At 42.7% G+C, this 27,817-nt stretch overlaps 1 protein-coding gene across 6 annotated transcripts in view; it reads right to left on the reverse strand.

The window, feature by feature from the left end:
- Positions 1-2,274: 2,274 nt before the first annotated feature.
- The window catches only part of CEP85L (centrosomal protein 85 like), a 158,295-nt gene continuing 132,752 nt past the window's right edge, over positions 2,275-27,817 (reverse strand). For all 6 annotated transcript variants that reach the window (XM_044290724.1, XM_044290725.1, XM_044290723.1 and 3 more), the window contains 7 exons: positions 20,959-21,111; positions 19,228-19,382; positions 14,639-14,756; positions 13,300-13,350; positions 11,329-11,436; positions 9,866-10,079; positions 2,275-8,093 (listed from right to left, as the gene is read on the reverse strand). In XM_044290724.1, the coding sequence (XP_044146659.1) occupies positions 7,927-8,093; positions 9,866-10,079; positions 11,329-11,436; positions 13,300-13,350; positions 14,639-14,756; positions 19,228-19,382; positions 20,959-21,111 (966 nt within the window). In that variant the 3' untranslated portion in view covers positions 2,275-7,926. The remainder of the gene's footprint in view (positions 8,094-9,865; positions 10,080-11,328; positions 11,437-13,299; positions 13,351-14,638; positions 14,757-19,227; positions 19,383-20,958; positions 21,112-27,817) is intronic.

The raw sequence follows: 27,817 nt of genomic DNA on the forward strand, positions 1-27,817 counted from the left end.
TATGCCATCGCGTAGGGTATGGCCACATGACATGGTCAGGTTTCTGCATGCAGTTTTGGAACCCAAAACCAGGAGAAAATTCAATAAAATTAGGAGACATCAGATATGTCCTTTTATATTTTCTCTTCTTTTACGATGCACTGATAATTTTGGCTTTCAAAACTGCATGCCGAAACCTGACCGCATGGTCGTACCCTTATAATTGTGGGAACAGCATTTTAAGACATTCATTGCACACTAATTACACTTTAATTTACTGTTAGGCATCACACACATGACCATATTCTTCAACCGTGTGCAATCTGCTTTCATACTATGGAGCCATGCACACATCAGTGTTTTAGCTGGTTGTTTTTTCTGTTCCACAAATTATAGAACACATCCTATACTTGTATAAAGAAATATTCCAGCACAGGATCACTTCTCAATTGGTTCGTCTTTATTACTCGTGTTGCGCATTACATGTTCAGGACATCACCTCTCACCACCACCGGTTGACTATTCTGGTCTGTATTGCCTATGTGAATAGCTCTTTCCATTAACGGGAGTGAGAAAACTACAGAATGCACATAGAAGGTATCTGTGTTCTGCGGATGTTAATGAGAGCTTAAATATGTACATGGTTGTGTGCATTAGGCCTTATCTGCGATCCATATTCAGAAGACAGAAAAGCATATAAAAGGAATAAACAAAACAAGACACGGGTTGTAACAAAAGGCATTTTACTCTGCAATAACATATTGAAAAGCATAAACAAAATCCAGTGAAAAAGTTGTACTCGCTAAAAGGTAAGAGATCTTTTTCCATAAATAGAACTTTGGCATTCAAAATTCTAGCTGTAAATCTAAAATTACAAAAAAAAAATAATAATGCTGCCTTTGAAAAGTGAAAGGCATAAACTGGCAACCATCCAGTGGTGTCCATCTACTTATAACAACGTGACAACTGTATTTACATGAGGTATTTTCAAGGATGCGCACAAGGAAGCCGCAGACAGTTTCCAATTCTCACACCCAAAGCTGTGCTTTTAAATAGCGACTGCCCTCATACAGCCATGTACTGGTAAAAGACAAATAAATAGTAACACACCCAATGCACACGATGTATAGCAGGTTATATGCTGAAAAATTAAATACAACTATGTACAGTGTCCTGTGGCTTCTTCAACATAAAATCTGACCATTTAAATTACACGTTAATGAGATGCAAAAAATGTTTCAAGCTACAGCAAGATCATTTTTTTTTTTTTTACTTGAAGCATTACAGTCATGAACATAAGAACAGGTTCATCCGATCAGGCTGCCGATATATACTTTCACACTGGCGTTTCTGGGTCCGCTTGTTAGATGCATTTCAGGGCTCTCACAAGTGGCCCCAAACGGATCAGTTCAGCCCCAATGCATTCTGAATGGATAAGGATCCATTCAGAATGCATCAGTTTGCCTCCGTTCAGCCTCCATTCCGCTCTGGAGGTGGACGGTGTCCGCCTGGCGGTGCGGAGCCAAACTGATCTGTCCTGACTTACAATGTAAGTCAATGGGGACAGATTCGTTTTCACTGACACAATATGGTGCAATTGAAAACGGATCCGCCTCCCATTGACTTTTTTAGTGCAAGTCAAAACGAATCCGTTTGCATTATCATGAACAAAAAATTAAAAATATATATATTTTTTTTGTTCATGGTAAAGCAAACGGATCTGTTCTGAACGGATACCATCGTTTGCATTATAGGTGCGGCTCTGTCTGTGCAGATACCAGACGGATCTGCACCTAACGCAGGTGTGAAAGTAGCCTAAAACATATAAAAATGAAAGCTGAAATTACATCAGTTGGGCAACTTATCTTGCCACCAAAAGCCTCATGTTTTAAAATGGTCTTGGTGGAAAAATTAATAGGTTGCAATGGGCACAAGACCACTTTTTCTTCACAACTCTGAGGCCCAGTGTGCCAACGTGGACTTAAACTTCATTACCAAAATACTGTTCACAAATACCTGTTCAAATAAACTAGGATTTAAAGGGAACCTGTCACATTGCACAGGTTGTCTCAGCTGAATGCAGCTTGATACAGAGCAGGATTTGCTGAGCAGATTGACATGTAGCATTGTGGGAAAAGATTTAGTAGAATTTGTCATTTTACACTTACATTTCTGGTCATTCTGGGCTTTGAAGTCAAGGAGGAGGTGCTATCGGTGATTGACAGCTGTCTCTGTATACACAGTCAGAGAGAGAAGGCTGTCAGTCACTGATAGGACCGTCTCCCTGACTTCAAAGCCCAGATGGAGCAGCACTGAATCTTTTCCCAAGAAAATCTACACCAATCTGCTCAGCTCCTCCTGCTCTGTAACATGCCGCCTGTAGCTTACATTGCATTTCCATGTGACAGGTGCTCTTTAATGCTTCCATATTTCCTCTATGCCCTAAATGTTCCATAAGAAAACGTTAAATGGAGGACATCATTGGGCTAGAAGACACGGCCTACATGAAAGGAACCAGTTATAGCTGTGAAAAATACAAGATGGGGAAAGGCACAAATAGGATAATATTGCTAATGAGTCATTCATCAGATTACCATTTCTAAAGTGATAAATGTAATAAATATTCAGCACTGGCAAAAAATGACTAAAATGGCGGTTAAACGGGTTGTTCGACATTGTTGTCGACAACCCTGGGGGTTTTCCAGTCCTCCTAAACATAAAAAACCCCAGCTTACCTGGCCATGTTTCTGGCTGATTCAGGTCCCTGCAGGACCAGAAAGCGGCATGCTTCAGTGACTGCAGCGGCCAATCACAGTGGTCACAGTGGCTTGAATGGTACATCACTGCTGTGACGTAGTGTTCAAGCTGCTGTGACCACTGAAGCCTGTGATTGGCCACAGGGGTCATGTGACCAAGACACCTCCTGGTCTTGCGGGGACCGGAAGTGGCATGGAATAGAGCAGTGGTGGGAACACGGACAGGCGAGTGGGATTTTGTTTTATTTAGGGGTAGTTTTCTGCACACTACAAAACAATCTGTATGACGTCAGAAAGGAAAAAAAAACAAGGATGGGAAAAACAGATAACAGATTTTAAAGGGTTGTCTCGCTTCAGCAAGTGGCATTTATCATGTAGACAAAGTTAATACAAGGCACTTAACCAATGTACTGTACTTGTCCATATTGCTTCCCTTGCTGGCTGGCTTCATGTTTCCATCACATTATACACTGCTTGTTTCCATGGTTACAACCACCCTGCAATCCAGCAATGTTGGCCGTGCTTGCACACAGTAGAAAAAAAAAAATCACTGTCCTATGCACGCTTTCACGGTACCAGCTACTAGAGAGGATGGCGCTTTTTTCCTATAGTGTGCAAACACAATCACTGCTGATGGATTGTAGGGTGGTCATAACCATGGAAACCAGAAGTGTATAATGCAATGGAAAAATGAATCAAGCCAGGAAAGGAGGCAATATGGACAATCACAATACATTAGTAAGTGTCTTGTATTAACTTTCTCTACATGATAAATTCCATTTGCTGAAGTGAGACAACCCCTATAACTACTGCAAGTAAAAGCAGTGCAGATGCCCATGGTAACCAATCAGATATTCCATACTTCAGAGGCCATTTGTATATTAATATACAAGCTATAAGCAACTGCTCAGCTAGGCAGACAACGCATCAGAGAGGTCTACAGCAACCAGATCAGTCGTTGTACTGGAAAATGGGCTAGAATAGGCAATACTGACACTTTTTCCTCAAGAGGCCTGTTTTTTATTATTAGTTTTTTTATCATTCTTACAGCTTCTCCCGGGATGGATAAGGGTTGACCAAACAAACTACTGTACCTACCAATCTAAAGTGCATGGCCGTGCTAAGAGTCTTTAAGAAAAAAAGTACCAACTTCAGTGAACTATATGAAATGTATTTCTTTACCTTCTTTCAGTGACCAGAGCTACGGATAAGACAGGAAAGCACGTTTAAAATTATGATTTTTAAGCAACTGCCCCAGCCTGCCGAAACAGAAAACTCATACTTACCTGCTCCACATCGCTCCGGGCCTCTGCGCTGTCTCTGTCTTCCTCTCCCCAGAGTGTTCACATTTATCTGGCTATGGGCATGGTCACATGCACCGCTCCAGCCAATGATTGGCTTCAGCGGTGACTTGCTGCTTGTGGCCACACCCCTGCTGAAGCCTGCCGAAACAGAAAACTCATACTTACCTGCTCCACATCGCTCCGGGCCTCTGCGCTGTCTCTGTCTTCCTCTCCCCAGAGTGTTCACATTCATCTGGCTATGGGCATGGTCACATGCACCGCTCCAGCCAATGATTGGCTTCAGCGGTGACTTGCTGCTTGTGGCCACACCCCTGCTGAAGCCAGTCATTGGCTGGAGCAGTGCATGTGACCATGCTCATGCAGGGACATATATAAGCAGTGCAGGGACCAGAAGATGGGAGACAGTGGAGGCAGCACGGAGGACTGGAGCAGGTAGGCATTAATCTTTTGTTTCAGCAGGCAAGCTGGGCGCAGTTGTTCTCAGTCTACCGTATATCTTGGTATACTTGGGAGGCACAACAAGGTTTATTGAAAACCCCCATCGTGCAGAGTACATTTGTCCAGAACATTAGCCATTATATGGCCAATGTGCAGTAATATGTGCACAGAGTCCGGACTTAACACAGTGCATGGGGGGGGGGGGGGAGGAATAATGTAGGATATTTTTCAATAATTTATCCCCCCTGTTCATTTCACTAGTGTATACATAAGCTATACATGGCGCAGTCAGAAAGCTTAACATGCCAGTGCCATATCTAATGGTGGAACTAGGTACTGTGTATTTAAATAGTCCACATATGATTGTCTTAGCAAGCGGCTGCGCAGAGTTATTGTTCGACAGCGAGATCCTATTAGATTATAATACATCTACTTCTTAACTAACCTCAAATTGGATGTATATAATAAGTGGTATGAAAAATTCCATTGTTTACTGTGTATATGAATGGCAGGCTAACCAAAACAATATCTAAATTCCAATGCATCGACATAGCAAGTATACCAGATGGAAAACATACAAAGTCATGCACAGTGGTTGATAAGAGGAAGTTGGTTGCAGGTATTTTTCTTATAAGACAAAAGCACTCCCTTATGACTGTAATCAGCTCAAGTACCACAAAAGATTTTCTGTGCGGAGGCTGCCTACTTAATGTGCAGAATTTCCTTTCAGAAAAACAAATTGCAGTCACTTCTCCCAGTTTTATCTTGATCACATATTGCACAGAAAAACTATTCAGACAGAAGAAATTAAGAAGTAATTTCAGTGAAATATGAAAGACTACCTGGGTAGTCTTACACGGTCATGCTGGATTGTCACCCTACCAACCGCACAGGAAAGATTCACTTGTCTGAATACTCTAAACGCCTGTGAAATTAAGTATTACCTATGCTGTGCAAGCCCCTGCAGTCAGTTCATATCCATTCCTCTCATGCCATGTATGATCAAGCTGACACTGCTTTGTAATATCTACTTTACTTAAAGGGGTTGTCCGGGATTGGGGATGTGTACAACATGTGTACAACAGTCCCCTAAATATTACATTCATGCCTGTCCTACCTTTAACAGACATTTCTGATGCCCCTTTTGCAATTCACTAAATCTCAGCCGGAAATGCCGTTCTTCTAAGAGTCAGTAACGTACCGGGTCCCTTTCTGCAGAGCGAAGCCTCTTCTTCCACTTTGCAAGGAGCCCGGTGACGTCACCGTCATCCAAGGTAATTATTCACAGCGCATAGATGGGCGGTAGCTAGGCGGCATCAAACTGCGCTAAGCCACGCCGCTCTGGTCCAGTGACATTACCGGGCAGTGTGCTTTTTTAGCAGTGAAGGAGGCAGAGTTTAGGGGCGTAACTAATGGGGAGGAATATGTGCGGCAGGAGGCGGCATAAGAATCAGGGGAGCGGATGCACGGAGGAGCAGACAGACACCAGAAACCAAAGGATGCTGCTCTGCGCTGGGACCCAGAAGGCAGTGCGGCAGGAAGTTACCGCACACATAAAAATAGATGTCACTATACTCTATTGTAAAAAATGTTTTGATCCCGGACAACCCCTTTAAAGGCTATAGACACATTTGATGCAATTTCTTTTATTGCAATGGCTGTAATACGGGATAAAAAAACATATTTGCATTTGTTTTTTTATTACAAATTATGCTCCACTGGTCTTATGCAGCCTGTATATATTCTCATACACTGCAAGCTGCTCTGTCCCGTTCAGTGTGAAATTCACCATACAAGCTGTTTTATGGCTCCGTCCGTAGCAATTACTTCTGCTCTCCCAACATATTTACAACCAAATAAAATAAACTTAAAGGCTATGTACACCTTTTGGGGCAATTTTTTTTATGATTGCATTTTACTCATTTTGGGCCAAAAATTATTATTCTTTCAATGGGTCTTTATTAAAAATATTGAGCTGTTCTGTCACAAAGGGTTAACTGTTTTTCTAGCTGTGTGAATCCTACTTTCACTTTGTGAGGGTCATGTAATTTACTATGAGGTCATAAACACTTGTTTAAGCCACAGTAAATAAGAATTGTGTGTTTTTAATTTCAAAGAGCAGAGAGATAAGGAGCCCGTTAGCTCCCTGTCTTACGGAGCAGAGAAAAAATTCAGATTCGGCTAGTAGAGCATCTCAGCTCTGTGCAGAGAAAAGGACTCAATATTTTTAATAAAGACCAATTGAAAAAATGAGTACAATGCAATAATAAAAAAAAGTGTACGTAGCCTTTAACAAAAGGGATTTTATGAGCATTCAGAAGAGGAGAGAGAGGAGCTACAGACTGAGCTGTCAAAGAACACAAATGATGGATTTTGCATGGACTGGGACTAAGCAACCTGTAGTGTTTGAGGAAACATGCAGACCGCGGGATAAAAACAGAGCAAATTTTTTTTATAAAAACCAATTGCGAATAAGGTTTTATTCCCATTTCAGGCAATGCAATAAATAAATGATACCGAAGGTGTCCATAGGAATTAACCAATATGTAGGAAGGTAGATAAAAAGTAGAACTAGCAAATCATATAACAGGCTACAGTAAGTGGATCCTGTATGTCTGTTTTCCCTTGACAATACGTCCACACAGCAACCAGATATAGCTTTAATATCCAATAATGAGTTATATGTGAATGTAACCAGGAGCAACACCGACCTGCTGTATTCCAACCCCAAAGTGTACACCATGTTATTGCACTACAGTGTGCACTGAAATGTTCTGTTCTATGGTTATACCACACAAACTGCTGTTTCCCTACCCTTCCATTGAGAAAGAAAAAAAAGTTATCACCCTGGCCGTTGTACGAGATTGTGATTACTGCACAGCCAAGCAAGATAAAAATCCTATTGACCCTGCTGTAAATGACTTGGAAGTGAAAAGAATTAGTTTTTAGGATTTTAAACCATGAGAATGTAACATCAATGGAGTGTGCTTAATGGGACGGTAAAGCTTCCATTAGAAATAATGGCTTTCTTCACGTTTTGGTGGCTTTATAAATGGACTAGTCTTGCCTCGCCAATTCCTCTGAAAATGTAACATTACCGTCGATATACAGGGAACTTTCGCAATGGAGAGAATATGTTCTACCACCAACCGGTTGGAAGTAGATGCCAAAGATCAATACAGAATACCAAAATTGCAGCCTTCACTTTCCAACCTTAGACATTCGTACATCCAGAGAGGTTTGTTATACATTCACTGGTTTGTCATTCAGTAGTTCATTTTTCCGGATGAGTAGAATATTCCATAAAATGACTAGCTTAATTTGTGTAGAGCAGTGGTGAAATCTAGACAAAGCACCTCCGGTGTTATGCATAGTAATGTTCCAGAATATGGTTCCCAGACAGAAATGGAGGTGAAGCATTTAATGTGAAAGTAGAAAGTCCCAGTCAATCATTGGGTAATACAATTATCACCCATATCCTGAGCATAGCAGTCTGACAGTGTCGTCCGCAGTTCATCAATGTCTTTTCGGAGCTGCCACGCATCAGCCAGTTTCTTGGTCAGACTCTCCGTGCTATGGCTGCTGGCTTCGCTCTCCTCAGAGCAGGAGCTGGCAGCTGTCAAAAACAAGACAAGAGAGTGGTGTCACAAATCCCATGAAGAGCAAAACTACTACTGAAAATGAATGCAACAATGTCTACGTAGATTCTACAAATTTGCTGTAGCTTAATTATGAAGAAGCTTTGCAAACTATCACTGTTTGCGGGCAAGTTCCGTATTGCGAGGGGCAGTTTACTGAATATGGATTTATAAAAGACCGACGATGTGTTCTCTGAAGATTTTACAAAGCAGTGAAAAGACAGGGGACTAGGGGCTATTCCAAGATCTCAGCACAAGATCGTATTTAGCTACTGCAGAGAGACTCTGAAAAAGTTCCCTCAGACACAGTAAAGGCTAGAAAAAGTTCTCTCGGACACAGTAAAGGCTACTTTCACAGTTGCGGTAGAGTGATCCGGCAAGCAGTTCCGTCGCTGGAAAAACATATGCCAACTGATGGCATTTGTAAGACTGATCAGGATCTTTATCAGTCTTAACAATGCATTGAAAGGCCGGTTCCGTCTTTCCAGTGTCTGCGGCATTCCGGCATTTTGAATGATGGATCCTGCACCAATACATTCCTAAGGAAAAAAATGCCGGATCCGGGATTCAGACAAGTGTTCAGTTTTTTTGGGCCGGAGATAAAACTGTAGCATGCTGCGTTATTTTCTCTGTCCTGATCAGTCAAAAAGACTGAAATGAAAACATCCTGAACGGATTGCTCTCCATTCAGAATGCATTAGGGTAAAACTGATTAGTTGTTTTCCGGTATATAGCCTCTAGGACAGAACTCAATGCCGGAAAAGAATAACGCAAGTGTGAAAGTATCCAAAGTCAAGCAAAAGAAAAAAAATAAAAAAAGTTTCAAATTAACTCGTGCAATGTGGAGCATTCCAGGACAAGGATCAGGAGTTGAACGACCAATGATTCCAGTTTACAAGAGGGCCCTGAACACCGTATGTACCTAGGGTGTTCAGAGATTGCTCCAGCTCTCAACATGGGCACATGCCAACACCTGGGTCAGTAGACAATATTTCTAACATCAATGTTCTCTCTTGTAACAAGCTTTGTCAATTGGACAGTCAGTATCAGTTTTCAGGCTCTAGATGTGAAAAGGAATGTTTCCGTTCCTTGACATTAAGCAGATATCTTAATGTATATACATTAGGCATAAAACCGGAAAATGACTTTAAAAAGGTAACAAAAACCATTAATGTAAAACGCAGGGGCTCAGTCCTGTGATTCTTGGACTGTGGGGCATGCAGGGTACAGATCCCATTTACATTTGATGGATCTGTACCTCGCGTGGTCCAAAATCCATGCAGAGCTGATGAAAGCTGAAGTGGCAAATCGCTCTGAGCAGCAATGCTGCTCCTGTATTTCTTCGCCAAAGGTGCAGTTAACCTTTAAATAGGACTTGTCACCAGAAACAAAAGAATTGATCTACATATATATACCTGTGTGCCATGCTTCCTGGGGCTGCTCGGCTCTTCGGTTCCTCTACGCCAGCATATCACTCCAGTGTGAGTGAGACACGGCTCCGTCTGAAGCTGTGATGCAGCGTGGTCTTGCGAGAACTCCCAGTTCTTACAAGATCACACTACAACTTGATTCTCTTTGATGGAAATTATCACAGCGGGGTAGCAAAGAAGAGAAGTGACTGGCACCTTATTATAAGAGTAAGTAAGCCATGCTCAGCGAAGCATGGCAAACAGGTATATATGGTAAGGTACACGTAGGTATGTCAATTCTTTTGGCTTGGTGACCAGACCTCATATTGGAGAGAACTTACAACGTATGCCCAGGAGCAGAGAAAGATTGGGCTCCTTGCCCTGGACGCGCTGATTCAGAATACTGCAGAGTGCTTTCAAGTCAAACAGACAGTGGGACATCTCCTTAAACAACTGCTCGGCCACTGCCATTTTCTCCGACAGTGGCTGTCTGGACACCAGTAACTCCTCCAGCTGCTTGCACATTGAAAAGTGTTCTTCCTTTAACTTCTTGTTCTGCGTGCGGTGAAGAAACATTGTTTTATTACATTTTACTCAACTGTCTGTATAGCTTGTATGGTGTCATCACAATTATTCGTTAGCCTTTGAGTATGCTGTAGTTCAGCACTAGAGATGAGTCCTGACTTTCCAGTCCACCCGTGGCAGATGTTTGGGAAGAAAAGGATCAGGCTCCCCAAATGATATATAAAAAGTATGGCCAGTTTTAGCAGGGGAATCTTTATCCTATAGTTTATGTCCCTGCACATGACTTTAATAAGTACTTAAAATGTTACTGCATTTATAAAAAAATAAAAAAAATAAAAAAAAATTAATAATCTTTTGAAATGTTAAGGCAAAGTAATAAAGGTTTTAATCTGTGGGGATTCAAGTGCCGAGACCTCCACCGATCGCTAGAACGAGGAGAGAGAAGTGCTGGCATACTGCGCACACTCTCTCCCTACTGCAGAAGGCAGATGCGCAATGGACTCAATAGAAAGTCTATGGGTCCATCTCGCGTTCATCTTCTGAAGTAAGGACAGTACGCTATGTGAGAGGTTCTCCGCTTCTCTCGCCTCGTTCAAACAATTGGTGGGGGGGTCTCAGCACTCAGACCCACGCCGATCAAAACCTTTGAGATGTCACTATGACAAGTACAGTGACACCAAGTTCATCAGTTAACAACACTTTAGGAATTGCCCCTAATAAAATATTGCAAGCTACCCGTAGTCATTGTGCAATGCTCTGCAAAAAGTGCAGCTACTTTTCATAACTATAAACTTCTCAGCAATGAAGAAGTTTCTATTGCCTTCCAGAGGCTGAGAAAGTAGGACAAGTATACACACATGGAATATAATATAATCTGGAGTAATTCACCCTCTTTTAGCAGCCTAGGAAACTATTTGCTCAAGGACAAGTTCGGAAACATATTTCTTTAGTAACAATGCCCGGCTAATTAAAAAAAACAAGACGCGATATGGCAAGGAACAATAAAAGAGCTGCTAGATGGTGTCCTTGCCAATTACATGCTATGGGCAGCAGTATTTCCACCGTTATCAGCAAACAAAGAGGGCATTTGGTGGGGCGAGGAAACCGGCAAAGTGTTTCCTTCTAAATAATAGCTTTTCCTATGATACAAAAATAGTTCCATGGAAATGTTAAAGGAAGAATCCACAGGGGTATTCCACAGGAGCTTCGCTGACAACCCCACCGCAAAAAATAAAGCCCCTCTTTCCATATTGTCAGTGAAGAGACCACAGTGACATACTTCCAAGGAAATCGTGTGCAGCTTTTCTGTACAGTCTGGTTGTTCTGCAAACTTCTTCTCAAGCTCCAGAACACATGAACCCCGCTGAAACAATTTCTCTCTTAAGGCCTGGGAAGAAGGAGAAAGAGTAATATATTACACTGATCCCATCTATAAAGGTATGTTCACATGCTAATGAAAATCAGCTCCGTTCATCTGAACGGGGTTGTTTCGGTAGGCACGCATATGGATTTATGTAAAGTTGCAGAAATTGCTGCACCAAATCTGTTGCATGTGAATATACCCAAACAAATAAGGGTTCCATATTGAACATGACCACATTTACTACAGGCATTTCCAAAGTCTGAGAGTTTTCTTCTGCCCATCACATCAGATCAAGAGGTTAGTGTTACTGTAGTATTGTAAGTACAGATATTTACTTAACCAGAAGTCTTAAAGTGATTGTCCAAAATATAAATATATTGCGATTCAGAATAGAATAGCGAACAACGGTATGCACTTCAGCTTGTCCAATTTCTTCAAGGTCTTCTTTCAATACCAAGTGTTAAAGCAGCCTGCACTCTGACTCTCCAAATACACAGTGGGAGAGATTTATCAAACTGGTGTAAAGTAGAACTGGCTTAGTTGCCTCTAGCAACCAATCAGTTTTCACCTTTCATTATTCACAGCTCCTATCGAAAATGAAAGGTGGAATCTGATTGGTTGCTATGGGCAACTAAGCCAGTTCTACTTTACACCAGTGTCTTTAGGATGGACCGAAAGTCAGCCTCAGAGTTGTAATGTCTCATAGGGACACACAGACAAAATGACCTCTGGTCCACACTGAAGACGTATATTTTGAGGGTCAGAGGGTGGCTCACATGCTACAGTGGAGACTGATAAATCAGGAATAAAGCCTCCAGGAAGAAAATTAGTGGTACTACTATTAATTCCAAGTGCATTACAATCGAACCAAAAAGAGAAAAAATTCCCTGTGCTTCTTCAATGTATAAAGTTACACACTGCCCCTTTTCTTCAGTAGTCTAGTATAGAATTTCAGGATTTTTAGTCCCCGGTAATCAAGCATACACCCCTTTTTCACTTAACCTCACTCCACTGTAGGAGGCTTCCTCTCTCACACTAGAACATGCCCCATTTCTGCATGACCGTTAACTGTTTTTCTTTTGTTTTTTTTGAGGGAAGCCCTGAGAAACTTTGATAAGTGGTAAATTAATTTTCCAGTTTTCTAATGCCCAGCGCTAAAGACTTCCGATAAATGTCCTCCATAAAATATTTAAAAATGCAATACCTGATTTACAAGCACAATATGTAGTTAATCAAGCAGTGAGGACAGCTTGGTGCTCTGGCAGGTAATTATAGGAGTCCGCTCCACCTCAGGCCATGTTTCCAGACAATGAATAATGAACTGCACACCCAAATCCCTCCTGTTATTAATCATTTGCCAAAAAAACCACTTCTGAGCTTTCAGAAAGCTTAACTGCCTATCTACACAGTTATGGTACTCCCAAAAGCAATCATGTCCGATCCTAGTTTCAAAGTTACTTTGTAATTTCAAGTTTATTGATTTTCATAAAACTATTAAAACATCAAGCTGTTGGTAAAATAAAACTATTTTTGCTGCAGTGTAATTTTAAATTAATGCCTTAATAACGGCAATGAATTGCAGCTTAGAGCCTGGTGTATACACTTCTGTAATATATATAGCAATGCTGCAGAGAATACGATTTTCTTTGAATATTGGCACCAGTCTATTCGGATGTCGCTATCATCAGTAACACAGGGTGGAACAGTGGATCAATGAAGAAGAGCTATTGTTGAGTCGGGATGCCTTTCTTGGGTGGAGCATAGGGACAAAATAAGCCATAGCCCTCGTCATCTACAGTGGAAGTTAAATTATAATCGCTGACCGGAGTTCTTGGGGTGCCAACAGTAAAATGTAAGTTACGCAAGTACGGCAAGTTAAAATCTTACCTGTATTTCTGCAGTCATGCTGTCAATTTGACTTTGCTGATTGTCTATTACCTGAAATTGAAAAACAAATCAATGGGTTAAAAATTGGAAATAAAAAGTTTTTGAAAAGTGACTGTCAATAGGGAGCAAGTATCTGATTGCTGGCAGTCTGACCACTGGGATCCCCACGATCACGAGAATAGGGTTCCACAGTCTGAATGGAGCAGAAGTCAAGAATCTGCGCTGCTGCTCCATTCAGGCTCCGTTGGGCTGCCAGAGTACAGAGCTTGACTACTGGATGGTTTGTATCTTGGGACAATCTTTTTAGGTAACTAATATGAGGTCTGTCTCTTTGAAAATACATTCCCTAACCCTAATTTCAAGGAGAGTGACTGCCATGCTAATGAGCTGTATTGGGGAGTGTGCTGGTGCATCCCACCCGTATTTTTGACTATAAGACACAATTTCTAGCAAGCCAAAAATCTTGCTAGAAACTGAATATGTCTAATAGTCTGCAGTGCCAGACCTCCCTGACTACTTTCTTAATGATCTGGCAGGGCGCTCATACAGCACTTTGCCTGATCAGTGAGAGAGCTGTGCATCTGCACACTTCTCTCTGTGCCTGCCCGACAATGATCTGTATGATCAGCCGCAGCAGGAGAGGCAGCTCAGCGATCATGGACAGGTCTGTGAGAAATATGTCCATCTACATCTTGAAGGTCTACAAGCTGCAGAGAAGAATATGAAAGCTCAGACTACCTGCACTTTGAGGAACTTTGCTATCATCACCAGTGGAAAGAGCCAGACCAGGAAGAGCAGAAATGTGAGTTTTTAAAGTGTGTGGGTTTGTATACATGCAAGCAGCGTAGCTGTGCATGTCTGTATGCAGCAGTGCTGTGTGTGTGTATGTGTGCGCAGCAGAGCTGTGCATGTATAATGTGCATACTGCACTTTTGTGTGTATAATGTTATGATGGTGGAGCGTAAAAGAAATACCTAAAAAATAAAAATTCTCTCAGAACAAGCATGACAGGAGATGCATTTACTTGGATAGGTACATTTAATGAGGTGACCACATGCACCATTGCTGGTTGTTACAATGGTCAGCAGAGGACACACTAAGGTTAACAGGAGAAGATGAAAACTATTAACCCCCTCTCTAAGCTAGATCCCAAAGTTAGTGACTTGACCCCCTCCATTTAATTAAAACGTTTAATAAGTAGAAAATATATTTTTAAATTTTCTGTTGCCTAAACCTGGGATGTGTCTTATAGTGAGGTGTGTATTATAGTCCAAAAATACAGTAATGTGCTTGATGATTTGAAGGATGATATATTTGGCCTTCTAGTCCTGGGTCTTACCTTGTTAGCACGCTCTGTTTGCTCTTGGAGCCGTTCATTCTCGCTCTGTAGCTGTTTTGTATCCAACATTGGGAGTCGGACGCCATCCTCCAGACATTTTTGGACTTTTTGCTGTAAGCTGTAAGGATATTGAAGGGGATACGTTTACAATAAAGCTAATGTCAAGTAACACACAAGGTAAGTGGTTCATAGATATGAAGACAGGAGGATGGCCCCCGTTTGGAAGCCTCATTCTCTATTTTTCAAGGCAGCTTTGTATTCATTGGTCATCATAGGTCTATCACGCCTATACTAAACAAGCTATTCTTTATTAAAATCATACAGTGAAACTATCTACTGTGGGTTTTTTTTCTACTTTTTTATTTTCTGGCTGTAGAATTTGTATTCTATTTTCGATACAATGGAGGCAGTCATTTTGCCTAAGCTGTTATTAACAGCATTCAGAACTATGCCTTAGAAATTCTATATGGATCATAGGAAACTGGTTGTCTGGAGATGACTGACTTCTATGAGGTAGTGTTCTAGACATGCTTTGTGACCTGTGCAGAGGTCACTGTGCAGGGACGGGGAGTAGAGAAGATGTGACCATCACCTATTACGAATGGTGTGATACTGTATTATCTACAGAGAGGTGTAACTGTCATTGTAATCCTGCTTGTGATGATAATGAGATGACTGGTGAAAAGTGATCTCAACAGAACAGGAAGTGTCAATCGATTATGAAGCTTATTGGCCAGATTAAATACCTGCAGGATTTTATTAAATGTAAAAATTGAAAAGGAAAATGACTTTAAACAATAAGTCATTTTGTGGCAATGTGTTGATTATGTAAAACATAAGGAAAGCTCACCGCATATGGAGCCTAGCTATATTGTACATAAAACCTAAAATTCGGCCAGCGTACTAATGGCCTATACAACTTTGCAACAATAAAAAGAAAATAGAAACATAACCTCACCAATCAACAGTGCAATAAAATCAACACTGTATTGATTCATTTTAGAAACATGCTATGTTAAAAAGACGAGTCAATACAAAAAAAAGGTTGTTGAGCCAACCAACAGTAACCAATCATAAATACATCCAGATTGGGTGTATAAAGCTTCTCAGAGGTACAATTAAACAGCTTTACATATCTTGTAGATCACAGTAGGAAAATCAGACTCATTGAGGGACATTTACTACACACCACTATTTTGGCGTGACAAAGGCGCAAATTATGGCGCATGCTATAATTGTGCTATAATTTCAACCTATGCCAGCTCATAGCTGGCGTAAATTTGAAAGTCTGGCGCATAGACTGCCTAAAAATGTTCCAGCTGGCACACAATGCTGGGAATCAGCCAGACAAAAACTGCTGTGTCCAGAGGTATTTATCTGTCTGAATCCTGACATATTTGCCAGGTAGCGGCCGGATCTCTGCTGGACCCCATTATAATCAATGGGGTCGGTGGGCATTCCGGTACCGTCCAGCAATGCTGGATCCAGAGAGCTCCGGAAGGCTGCTCTCTGCCAGAACAGCCTGCCATAACTACTGCCGGCAGTGTGAAACTAGCCTAAGATGCCTGTGCCTCTTATTAGTAATAGTATATCTTCCCCCAATGTGTCAATTCTAAAGTTTTAGTGGAGTGCCAGACTTCTGCTATACCAGTCCAAACGCAGGAGAAATGAGGTGGGCAACTGTCGAACCAATGATGGTTAAAGGGGTTGTGTTACTTCAGTGACACTTAGCATGAAGAGAAAGTTAATAGAAGGTAGTTACTAATGTATTGTGATTGTCCACATTGCCTCCTTTGCTGCATAGATTCATTTTTCCATCACATTATACACTACTTGAATCCAGGAGTTATAACCACCCTGCAATCCATCAGTAGTGGTCGTGCTTGCACACTATAGGAAAAAGTGATGGCCGCGACTGTGGGAGAGCACATAGGCTAGTTATTTTTCCTATAGTGTGCAAACACGACCACCAGTGATGGATTGCAGGGTGGTCATAACTCCTGGATACAAGCAGGATGTAATGTGATGGAAAAATGAAATCCAGCCAGCAAAGGAGGCAATATGGATAATCACAATACATTAGTAAGTGCCTTGTAATAACTTTCTCTACATAATAAATGCTATTTTCTGAAGTGACACTTTCCCTGCAGTTTTCATGTCTATGGTCACCTTTAGTTAGGCACAGAGGCAGACTGGTAACTTAAAGTGACCCATCCAAATTGACGGGCGGTGGGAGCAACACAAGTAGGCGGGCTCAGCCATACCATCTGCAGTGCAGACCACGGGCCTCTTCCACCCTGGAGCCTGAGATACCGGTATTCCTGTGCTGTCTGTACACTGCCTCAGACTTAACCCTCATAGAAAACAAGCCTCTAGGCTTGAACGGTGGAGCAGGAAGCCATGGTTAATGGTGATACAGTTGAATTCAGCAGGGCACCTGTAATACCCGGTTGGGTACATAACTACCTTATGCTCCCACAGTTAATTTGTGTTGAGAACGACAGATCGCTACAAACCCAGTGGCCATGAGGAGGGCTCGAGTGGCGCCCTGGGCTAGGGTTGGACGATATCAAAAATATTCAGACGATAACGATATTAAAAAAGTTATCGCGATAACGATATATATCGCGATAAATGCCCATTTAAAAGAAAAAAAAACACAAGGCGTTATACTGTATGGGGACAGCCACAGGGAGACGTTACACTGTATGGGGGCAGCCACAAGGAGACGTTACACTGTATGGGGGCAGCCACAAGGAGACGTTACACTGTATGGGGGCAGCCACAAGGAGACGTTACACTGTATGGGGGCAGCCACAAGGAGACGTTACACTGTATGGGGGCAGCCACAAGGAGACGTTACACTGTATGGGGGCAGCCACAGGGAGACGTTACACTGTATGGGGGCAGCCACAGGGAGACGTTACACTGTATGGGGCAGCCACAGGGAGACGTTATACTGTATGGGGGCAGCCACAGGGAGACGTTACACTGTATGGGGGCAGCCACAGGGAGACGTTACACTGTATGGGGGCAGCCACAGGGAGACGTTGTTACACTGTATGGGGGCAGCCACAGGGAGACGTCGTTACACTGTATGGGGGCAGCCACAGGGAGATGTCGTTACACTGTATGGGGGGCCACAAGGAGGCGTTACACTGTATGGGGGGCCACAAGGAGGCGTTACACTGTATGGGGGGCCACAAGGAGGCGTTACACTGTATGGGGGGCCACAAGGAGGCGTTACACTGTATGGGGGGCCACAAGGAGGCGTTACACTGTATGGGGGGCCACAAGGAGGCGTTACACTGTATGGGGGGCCACAAGGAGGCGTTACACTGTATGGGGGGCCACAAGGAGGCGTTACACTGTATGGGGGGCCACAAGGAGGCGTTACACTGTATGGGGGGCCACAAGGAGGCGTTACACTGTATGGGGGGCCACAAGGAGGCGTTACACTGTATGGGGGGCCACAAGGAGGCGTTACACTGTATGGGGGGCCACAAGGAGGCGTTACACTGTATGGGGGGCCACAAGGAGCGTTATAATAAGGTCTTATGGGAGCGAGGAGGAGGGAGAGTCAGGGCGGCCGCTGCAGGAAGTAGTAGGTTTATAATTTCGTCATCAGACAGAGCACACACTAGTGAGACAGCCGCAGAAAAAGTCTCTCCAGAGACACCAGTACTCACACAGGGGATCGCCAGTTCGCCACACACAGAGCCGGCACTGGTGGATGACGACGTCAGATGGTGGGTGGAGACTTGACTAAGGGAGGCGGAGCAAGAAGGAGGCAGGCCAGGAGCGAGAGGAAGTAATTACCCAGCGCTATGCAAGGTGCAGGGGCGGGCGGACGCACGTTTAGAAGAGGTCAGCGCACAATGTGCGCTGACCGCTTTGATGATGTCAGAAAATACCGCGGTATTTAGGAAACGGCGATATCGCCATATCGCCGTTTTTTTAATACCGCGGTATATCGTGATACCGGTATATCGCCCAACCCTACCCTGGGCATCAGCCCACCAGGACATTTCCCTGTATGGTCTATGCAGGGCCGGTGCTACCATAAGGCAGACCAAGCGGCCGCCTTAGGGCGCACCCTGGGGGAGGGCGGAAAAATGTGACATGGAGGGGGAGAAATGTGACATGGGGGTCTGATGGCTGACATTAGGGGCTGATGGCTGGGGGATGATGTCTGACATGGAGTTCTGATCTGAGGTCTGATTAACATTGGGGGTCTGATTGGGGCTGTGAGCTGAGGTCTGATTAACATTGGGGGTCTGATTGCTGATCTGACCTGAGGTGTAATGGAAAATATATTTTTCTTATTATCCTCCTCTAAAACCTAGGTGTGTCTTAGAGGGCAAAAAATATGGTACTTAAAAACCAGCCATTGTCTGAAGCCAAGAGAAGATACCTGGACCACAGAGAGGAGAAGCGTGGGGGGGGGGGGGGGGTGCCAAAATGTAGCTTCGCTTGTGTTGGCAAAAATCCTTGCACCGGCCCTGGGTCTATGGCAAGTCCGCCCCTGGTTAGACAGAGAAATAAAGCCAACAAGGAACTGGGAAAAACATTAAGATGGTGGGTCTTACCTTTGAACTGTTAAGACCAGTTCTTTTTCCCTCTGTTTCTGACACTCTGTCTGTGCTTCTTTTTCTCGAAACTGTGTCCTCGACTCGTTGGCGAGTTTTTCTAGACACTTAATGGTGTCTTTCAGCTGCTTGTTTTCTTCTTCTATTACCTGAAGCTTTAGACACAAAGCAAGACATTATGTTACACGTCCAATATGTCATTCTAACTCCACAGAGGCAACGCTTCAAATGGACACTTTTCTAAATATCACAGATGCCCCGCAATTGAATCAGTCATCAGGACAGATCCTTTTAACAAACCAATAGGGCAGAAGTGCCTCCCACAAACGACTGGTCAGACCACGGCAAGAAAGAGAGAGATTTCTATGCAAATTCAATGCCCCGGGTGGCAGAGTAGCTGAATGGGACCAGGTAGCTGCATCCAGGGCATAGTGATGCGTAAGCCACGTTCAGTATCTATAGAGGGCAGACTTTCATGTTGCCCTGTAATAGTTATTTGGGTGCTGCCCGGCAGCTGCAGTCTGTTAGAAGACCTAAATCAAAAGGGTTGTCCGAGATAATTAAAGATCTCGGACAAGCCCTGCAGTAGCCTAAAATTAAAAACAATGTTCTACTCACCCCTTTCTCCAGCGCTGATCTATGTGGCACAGGTCCAATCCTCCTGCCGCTGCAGGTTTACAAACTGCACTGATGACATGCTGTTATATGCCACGTGACCACTGCAACCAGTCATTGTCCTTAGCGGTCTAACACTGAGGACAATCATTGGTTGCAGCAGTCACAAGCCGTACATCTACACAATACTGTGCCCGTCACTGTAGGGTGCACAGTGATGATTTTTTTATTTTAGGCTATTAAAGGGCTAGTTTGAGATTTTTAATTACTCCTTTAATGGAGTCTGTACCAGTGACAGATTCCATTTAAAGCTCACTTTTCATTGAACGGGGCCTTCGCCAAGATGTCCATGTAGATAGAGTGCATATGGATACCAAGGGAGACATTTATGTAGCCCAAAGTTTTATGGTCCTGTGGTCCGCTGGGTTCATATACATCACAATTATTAAGAAGTGCCTGTTTCTTAATAATTGTGGTGCATCTAGGGCCGTCCAAGTGCCATAAATAGGAGATGCCGTCGATTTCAGATCTAATTTATGGCCTTTTTCTTGTGTCAACTACAAAAAAAAAAAAAAAAAAAAAAAAGAAGTGTGCCGGGTTGCTTAGCTCAGCCTCCATGCCCCACTTACTTACAAAAAAAGTCACAATTTGAAAACAAAGTCACCAGCCTCCTGCAAGCTCAGCATTAGTGTGCATTCACACAACCATATGTGTTTTGTGGTCTGCAAAATGTGGATCTAAAAAATACAGATGGTATCCGTGTTTTGTGTGGACCCATTGTAACAATGCCTATTCTTGTCTACAAAACAGACGAGAATAGGACATGCTCTACATTTTTTGTGGGAATGCTGAATGGACATATGGATGTGGACAGGACAGCACGCGGTGTGGGGTCATAGAAATAATTGGGTGCATGTGCAGTCTGCAAAAAATGTGGATCAGATGTGGACCAAAAATACGGTTGTGTGAAAGGGGCCTTACTGCGCACTATGCTTTACACAGCATCCCACTGAACTCTGGTCAATAGAAATGAAATGTGAAGTGCGCCCCTCCGACATGGACAAGTCAGCTGGGTAAGACATAGCAAGCAGAAGATTTCAATGAATAGCCACTTACCCTTTCACTCTGCCTCTGCACATCTTCAAGAGTAGGCAGGTCAGCCACGTATTTCTCCAGAGTCTCTATCCGCCTCTGCTTCTCCCGGTTCAGATCATTTTCTTTCTGACATTTCTTCCTCAGGCTGTTAATGTATTTGTCTCTCGTTTTTATCTGAATGTAAGAGCCAGGAAGACACTTGAATCAATATCCATATTTATATTAAATCTAGTTATATTCAGAAGTAATATGCTTAATACACCCTGATATGTCACTGACTAATAAGCTCCCTATTGGCTTAACCCCTTCGTGACAAAGGCCTTTGATGCTTAAATGTCCACAGCAATTTTCACCTTATCTAAAGTACTTGCTAAGGCTACTTTCACATCTGCGCTTTTGCTGGATTCGGCAGGAAACAGCAAAAACGCTTCCGTTAGGATAATACAACTGTCTGCATCCGTTATAAATGGACCCAGTTGTATTATCTGTAAAATGGCCATAAAACCATTGTAAATCAATGGGCGCCAGATCCGTTTTCTTTTGTGTCCGAGAAAACTGATCCGGCACTATTGACTTACATTGTGTTTCATGCCGGGTCAGTCTTTCTCTGAATCCCATCCCGTACAGTATGGGAACACAACCAAACGGAAGGAATGCATTATGATGCACTCTGTTCCATTCAGTTTTGTTTCTATTGACAATGAATGGGGACAAAATGGAAGCGTTTTCCTCCGGTATTGAGATCCTATGACTGATCTCAATACCGGAAAGGAAAAATGCTGATGTGAAAGAAGCCTAAGGATATTTTTTAGACTTCATATATATTTGTTTTGTGCCATAGATTAAGCTTACATATGGTACCAAAATCACCTGTAACATTTAACTTTTTAGCTTTTTTTTTTTTTATAGAGAAAAATAGGGAAAGCAACAGTATAAATATTAAATTTAATGTAATAAGCTTAGCAAAATTCATACAAAAAAAAACTAATATTCTTATTCTCCCATGTATATTGATACAAAATTATTTTGCCCAGCTCAGTTAGAGAATTATTACAGATCACGTCTGCCTCAGTCTTGGTATTTCTGAAGTGATTAGTGTGGTTATAGCACCATCTAGCGGTGTTAAGTTGTATTACACTGTGTTTTTCCTGCCACAAAGACTACTGCATTGTGGGAGTGAAAAGCATCCTCGGAAAAAAGAAGTCTCCAGGACACATCAGCAGAGCTGCATATCTCCTTCTTAAAGGGACTCTGTGACCACTTTCTAACCCCCACTTTTAAAACTATTGTTCTGTCCATGGAGCCCTTGTGATTACAATGGTGTTGTTATATGCAAAATCTGCTGGCTCGTTTTGATAAAAAAAACTTTTATCTAACCTGTCAATCATGAGGATAAGGTGCCCAGGGCGTTTCTCCTGGTCTGAACATGCCGCCCGCCGCCGTTGGTGCCCAGCTCCTCCTCTGATCCTTTCAGCGCCGCCTGAATGTGAAGAAATATGCCTCCGGCTCTCCCTCAGTCCCCCCTCCTTTTCTAAAATCTCGCGCGTGCGCACAGGCCTGTGCCTGATGCGCCCGTGCGGACTTTTCGATTCAGCCTCATTGAGCAAAGTGCGCATGCGCACTTCGCTCAACCTCCCGATAACGCGAACACTGCCGCACGCGCGGGATCTTAGAAAAGAAGGAGGGGGGACTGAGGGAGAGCCGGAGGCGTATTTCTTCACATTCAGGCGGCGCTAATTCAAGGCAGAGGAGGAGCTGGGCACCAACGGCGGCGGCATGTGCAGACCAGGAGAAACGCCCTGGGCACCTTATCCTCATGATTGACAGGTTAGATAAAAGTTTTTTTTATCAAAACGAGCCAGCAGATTTCGCATATAACAACACCATTGTAATCACAAGGGCTCCATGGACAGAACAATAGTTTTAAAAGTGGGGGTTAGAAAGTGGTGACAGAGTCCCTTTAAACTCCGCCATCGTTGTATAAGTATATCTGGTGAGAGATCTACCTTTGTTTTAGGGACATGATGTTATGCAGAGCTGTTCAGCTAGTTGTAATTGTTACTCAGGGAAGTTGTTACTACTGTTAACTAGACATGTAATCCTATGTATAGGCAGCCATTTTACCATGTGCTTTCTGTGGAAATGCAAATGCTATAGTACATGCTATCTATACTTATACTTGCTATTTGTATTCTTATAGTTTTACCAATCAAACAATCCTGTTTTACCAGTAAACAAGTTAGACTACAAAGAACAGTCCTCTTATTTGGAAGGCAGGAATGGTTTATGCTGAATGTCAGACTGCACACTGTGTGAACGTGTATGAAGACAGAACAAAAATATATGTACTGTATTTAACCTATGTCATCTCTGAAATACCAGAGAAAAAAGGTCCCCATTTTTATTCTTGTGCATCTCCCACCATTAGCTAGCACAATTGCTCACTTTGAGCCCTATGCTTGGGACATTTTGTAACAGAGAGACGACCATTTCAACTCCCTGTCACTTCAGTAGACTCAGACTGACAAAGCGTCAGCCCTAGCTTTCTAACAGCCACCTAATTCCCCTGAACAAAGGGGCTGCTTTTATATTAAGCGAAAAGGAAGAGGGATTAGCAAAGAGGGCCCCCAGGTTGGTTCTGACTCAGAAAACTCATCCATATGTGATCATATCAGGAGTGGACATGAGAGTCCCCGCTACACTTCTGAATGGCCTATAATAATGAGCTTTATTTTCAGCATCAGATCGCTGTTACGTGGGTGTATATGCACGGCAGTAGCTTCTCTTTTACAGGATTTTGTATATGGCTGAAAATAATGTGAGTACAATAGCATTAAATGTCAAATGATATATAGTATCAAAATCACACGTTGGGGAAAACTCACACTTATACAGAAAAAACAATAATGTACCCTCCAATTTGACAAAGCATAACTTGCTGCAAATCCAACCATGGCTAATGTACAGGTATGTGGCCAGCGTGTGCCCATTGATTAATTGCTTGATGTAAAAGTCTGCAATTTGCTGCTATAACTTCTATTCAGCTATATTCATACTCAGGTGAGGTCTTAGAAAAAAAATGTCCGTTTTCTTAGATTCTTTAAAGAAAATGTAGTAATCTAATCACTGCCCAGGTAATGCTGCATAACTAAACTAGGCACAATGACCTTCAGGACTATTGGAAAGCTACTGATTGCCTTAGCATAATTTTTCTGGATTTTTGGAGGATGCTTGAAATATATAAACCCTTCTCCAAAAATAAGCCCTAGTTACAGTTCACCAAAAAAGGTTAATTTAAATAGTGTCCAGGCAGCTATACATGTAAAAAATCAAATAGAATACAGGAGAACAGTAGACCCTTCATCGAGGAAAGCAGACACCCCCAAAAGAATCGCACTCAAAAGACCCCATCCGACGTTGTGGCTGCTTCCAGTCACCGGGGGAGCCAGACACTACACTTGGCAGCAGTGGAACAAAGCTGGAACGGCAAGAGACTTGACAGTGACGCGCCTTTGACAGGAGTGACGCAGATCTGTGTGTGAGAGCTCGTATTCCATCATCAGCACTTGCCAACTCTAATTGTTTTGGGTCTAAGGGGGTCTGGTGAGTGCAATTCTTTTGGGGGTGCCTGCTTTTCTTGGTGAAGGGTCTATCTACCATTTACTGCGGTACAGTACCGTATGTAAACAGAGGGACAAGAAATATACTGTACTGGTACTCTGACCCCCAGACAACACGAGTTTGGAGAGTTATGAGGATGTTCCAGAATGTGATGACATGATTATATTTCAATACATGTTTTTTGTTTTTGTTTTGTTCAGGAATAAATGCGGATTGTTGTTCATGGAAAAAATATATTTAAAATAAGGACTAATGTATCTTTTGGAGCAAAAATTTATAATAGACCTTATATCTTATTTTCGGTGAAACACGGTAGGTGGCTCCAAGATTTGGACCTGCAGGGGTGGTCAAATTTTTATTCAGGTTTCCCAAAAGGAGATGTAATCAAGTGTTTATAAAAGGGGTTGTCCACTTTCTGCATACATGGCAGAAATGACAAACACGGACATAGCCCCAGAGGCCACTACATGGCTTCAGGGCTTACCCCTAGCCCACATGGAGGACCTGTAATTCATAGATTCCCAAATGTTCAGTGCAGGGGTAGACATAGGATGCCCAACATTGCCGGCATTTCTGCAATGTATGGATGCTGTGGATTATTTACATCGGTACCCATGGGCACTAGGGGGGCATCTCCTTGAAGCGATGTAGCCATCTCTTATTCCATTACAGGTCAGCAGAGATTTATGCAGATGGACCACTCATAAGAAACCCTCTGTTGTTACAGAACATCCCCACACTACATGATTAAATCAGTCTAATCTCTCACACATACGGCACTATATAAATGTTTTCTGCATATACCTAATGCTCTTCCATTAAGGCTCCATTCACAGGTCCACACTTCCAGGTGCTGCCCAGAAACGGAATTGCGGATCCGCACTTCCGTTCCAAAAAAAAATATAGAACATGTCCTATTCTTGTCCACAATTGCAGACAAGAACAGGCATATTCTATGAGTGCCGGCAATGTGCGGTCCGCGCACTGCCGCTTTCCGTGTTTTGCGGACGTGTGAATGGAGCCTAATAGCTATGCACAGAACTATAGAGTGAAAACAGGAAACAAAAAGCAAAAGCCTCAACTATTATCTCAAATAGTCTAAAGTGCATCTCATCACCACCAACCTACAATGGCATCAAAGTACATGACTGCAGTCAGTGTGAGCAACCCCTGATTGGCGGCAAACGTAATCTCGCCCCATAGACAATCAGTGGTATTCATCAGCTTGCTCAGAAGTCTATAGCGAGCGTTCTTTTAATCAGCATCTCAATTCAGAGCCAGCAATTTCATCACATGATAACAGTCAGATACCTGCCGTGCTTTTCGCCTACAGAAACAAGCTGATTGACTTTATTTTTACAAGTTATAGCGCAAATCAAGAGCAAATGTCTTCATGAACATGCAGGATCAGTTCGTTTGACGCTTCCAAATTGGGTTATAGAAACTGAAAAGGTTTGGGAATTTAAAGAAAAAAATAAAAAATGACCACATCGAAAGCAGGAGAAAACTTGCCTCAAAACTTCCATTTATAAGGCTAGGGTTATATGGCGACTCGCGGTCATGCGATATAGGATTGTAATTTTGCACTACTGCATCAAAACTATTATAAGTACAAAACAAGGAAGAGAATCCATCTTCTAAAACATTGGTAGCTTTTATTGAAAAATATAAAAAAAAAAATACATAAAAAAGACGTGTCTAGCAGACCTACGCGCTTCGCACAGTCAGCGCTTAATCATGGTATACAGTCATGGCCAAAAGTTTTGAGAATGACACAAATATTAGTTTTCACAAAGTTTGCTGCTAAACTGCTTTTAGATCTTTGTTTCAGTTGTTTCTGTGATGTAGTGAAATATAATTACACGCACTTCATACGTTTCAAAGGCTTTTATCGACAATTACATGACATTTATGTAAAGAGTCAGTATTTGCAGTATTGGCCCTTCTTTTTCAGGACCTCTGCAATTCGACTGGACATGCTCTCAATCAACTTCTGGGCCAATTCCTGACTGATAGCAACCCATTCTTTCATAATCACTTCTTGGAGTTTGTCAGAATTAGTGGGCTTTTGTTTGTCCACACGCCTCTTGGGGATTGACCACAAGTTCTCAATGGGATTAAGATCTGGGGAGTTTCCAGGCCATGGACCCAAAATGTCAACGTTTTGGTCCCCGAGCCACTTAGTTATCACTTTTGCCTTATGGCACGGTGCCCCATCGTGCTGGAAAATGCATTGTTCTTCACCAAACTGTTGTTGGATTGTTGGAAGAAGTTTCTGTTGGAGGGTGTTTTGGTACCATTCTTTATTCATGGCTGTGTTTTGGGGCAAAATTGTGAGTGAGCCCACTCCCTTGGATGAGAAGCAACCCCACACATGAATGGTCTCAGGATGCTTTACTGTTGGCATGACACAGGACTGATGGTAGCGCTCACCTTTTCTTCTCCGGACTAGCCTTTTTCCTGATGCCCCAAACAATCGGAAAGAGGCTTCATCGGAGAATATGACTTTGCCCCGGTCCTCAGCAGTCCATTCACCATATTTTCTGCAGAAGATCAATCTGTCCCTGATGGGTTTTTTTTGGAGAGAAGTGGCTTCTTTGCTGCCCTTCTTGACACCAGGCCATCTTCCAAAAGTCTTCGCCTCACTGTGCGTGCAGATGCGCTCACACCTGCCTGCTGCCATTCCTGAGCAAGCTCTGCACTGGTGGCTCTCCAAACCCGCAGCTGAATCCTCTTTAGGAGACGATCCTGGCGCTTGCTGGACTTTCTTGAACACCCTGAAGCCTTCTTAACAAGAATTGAACTTCTTTCCTTGAAGTTCTTGATGATCCTATAAATTGTTGATTGAGGTGCAATCTTAGTAGCCACAATATCCTTGCCTGTGAAGCCATTTTTATGCAACACAATGATGGCTGCAAGTGTTTCTTTGCAGGTCACCATGGTTAACAATGGAAGAACAATGATTTCAAGCATCACCCTCCTTTTAACAGGTCAAGTCTGCCATTTTAACCCAATCAGCCCGACATAATGATCTCCAGCCTTGTGCTCGTCAACATTCTCACCTGAGTTAACAAGACGATTACTGAAATGATCTCAGCAGGTCCTTTAATGACAGCAATGAAATGCACTGGAAAGTTTTTTTGGGGATTAAGTTCATTTTCATGGCAAAGAAGGACTATGCAATTCATTTGATCACTCTTCATAACATTCTGGAGTATATGCAAATTGCTATTATAAAAACTTAAGCAGCAACTTTTCC

This window comes from Bufo gargarizans, chromosome 4 (genome assembly GCF_014858855.1).
Source record: "Bufo gargarizans isolate SCDJY-AF-19 chromosome 4, ASM1485885v1, whole genome shotgun sequence".
Lineage (NCBI taxonomy): Eukaryota > Metazoa > Chordata > Amphibia > Anura > Bufonidae > Bufo > Bufo gargarizans.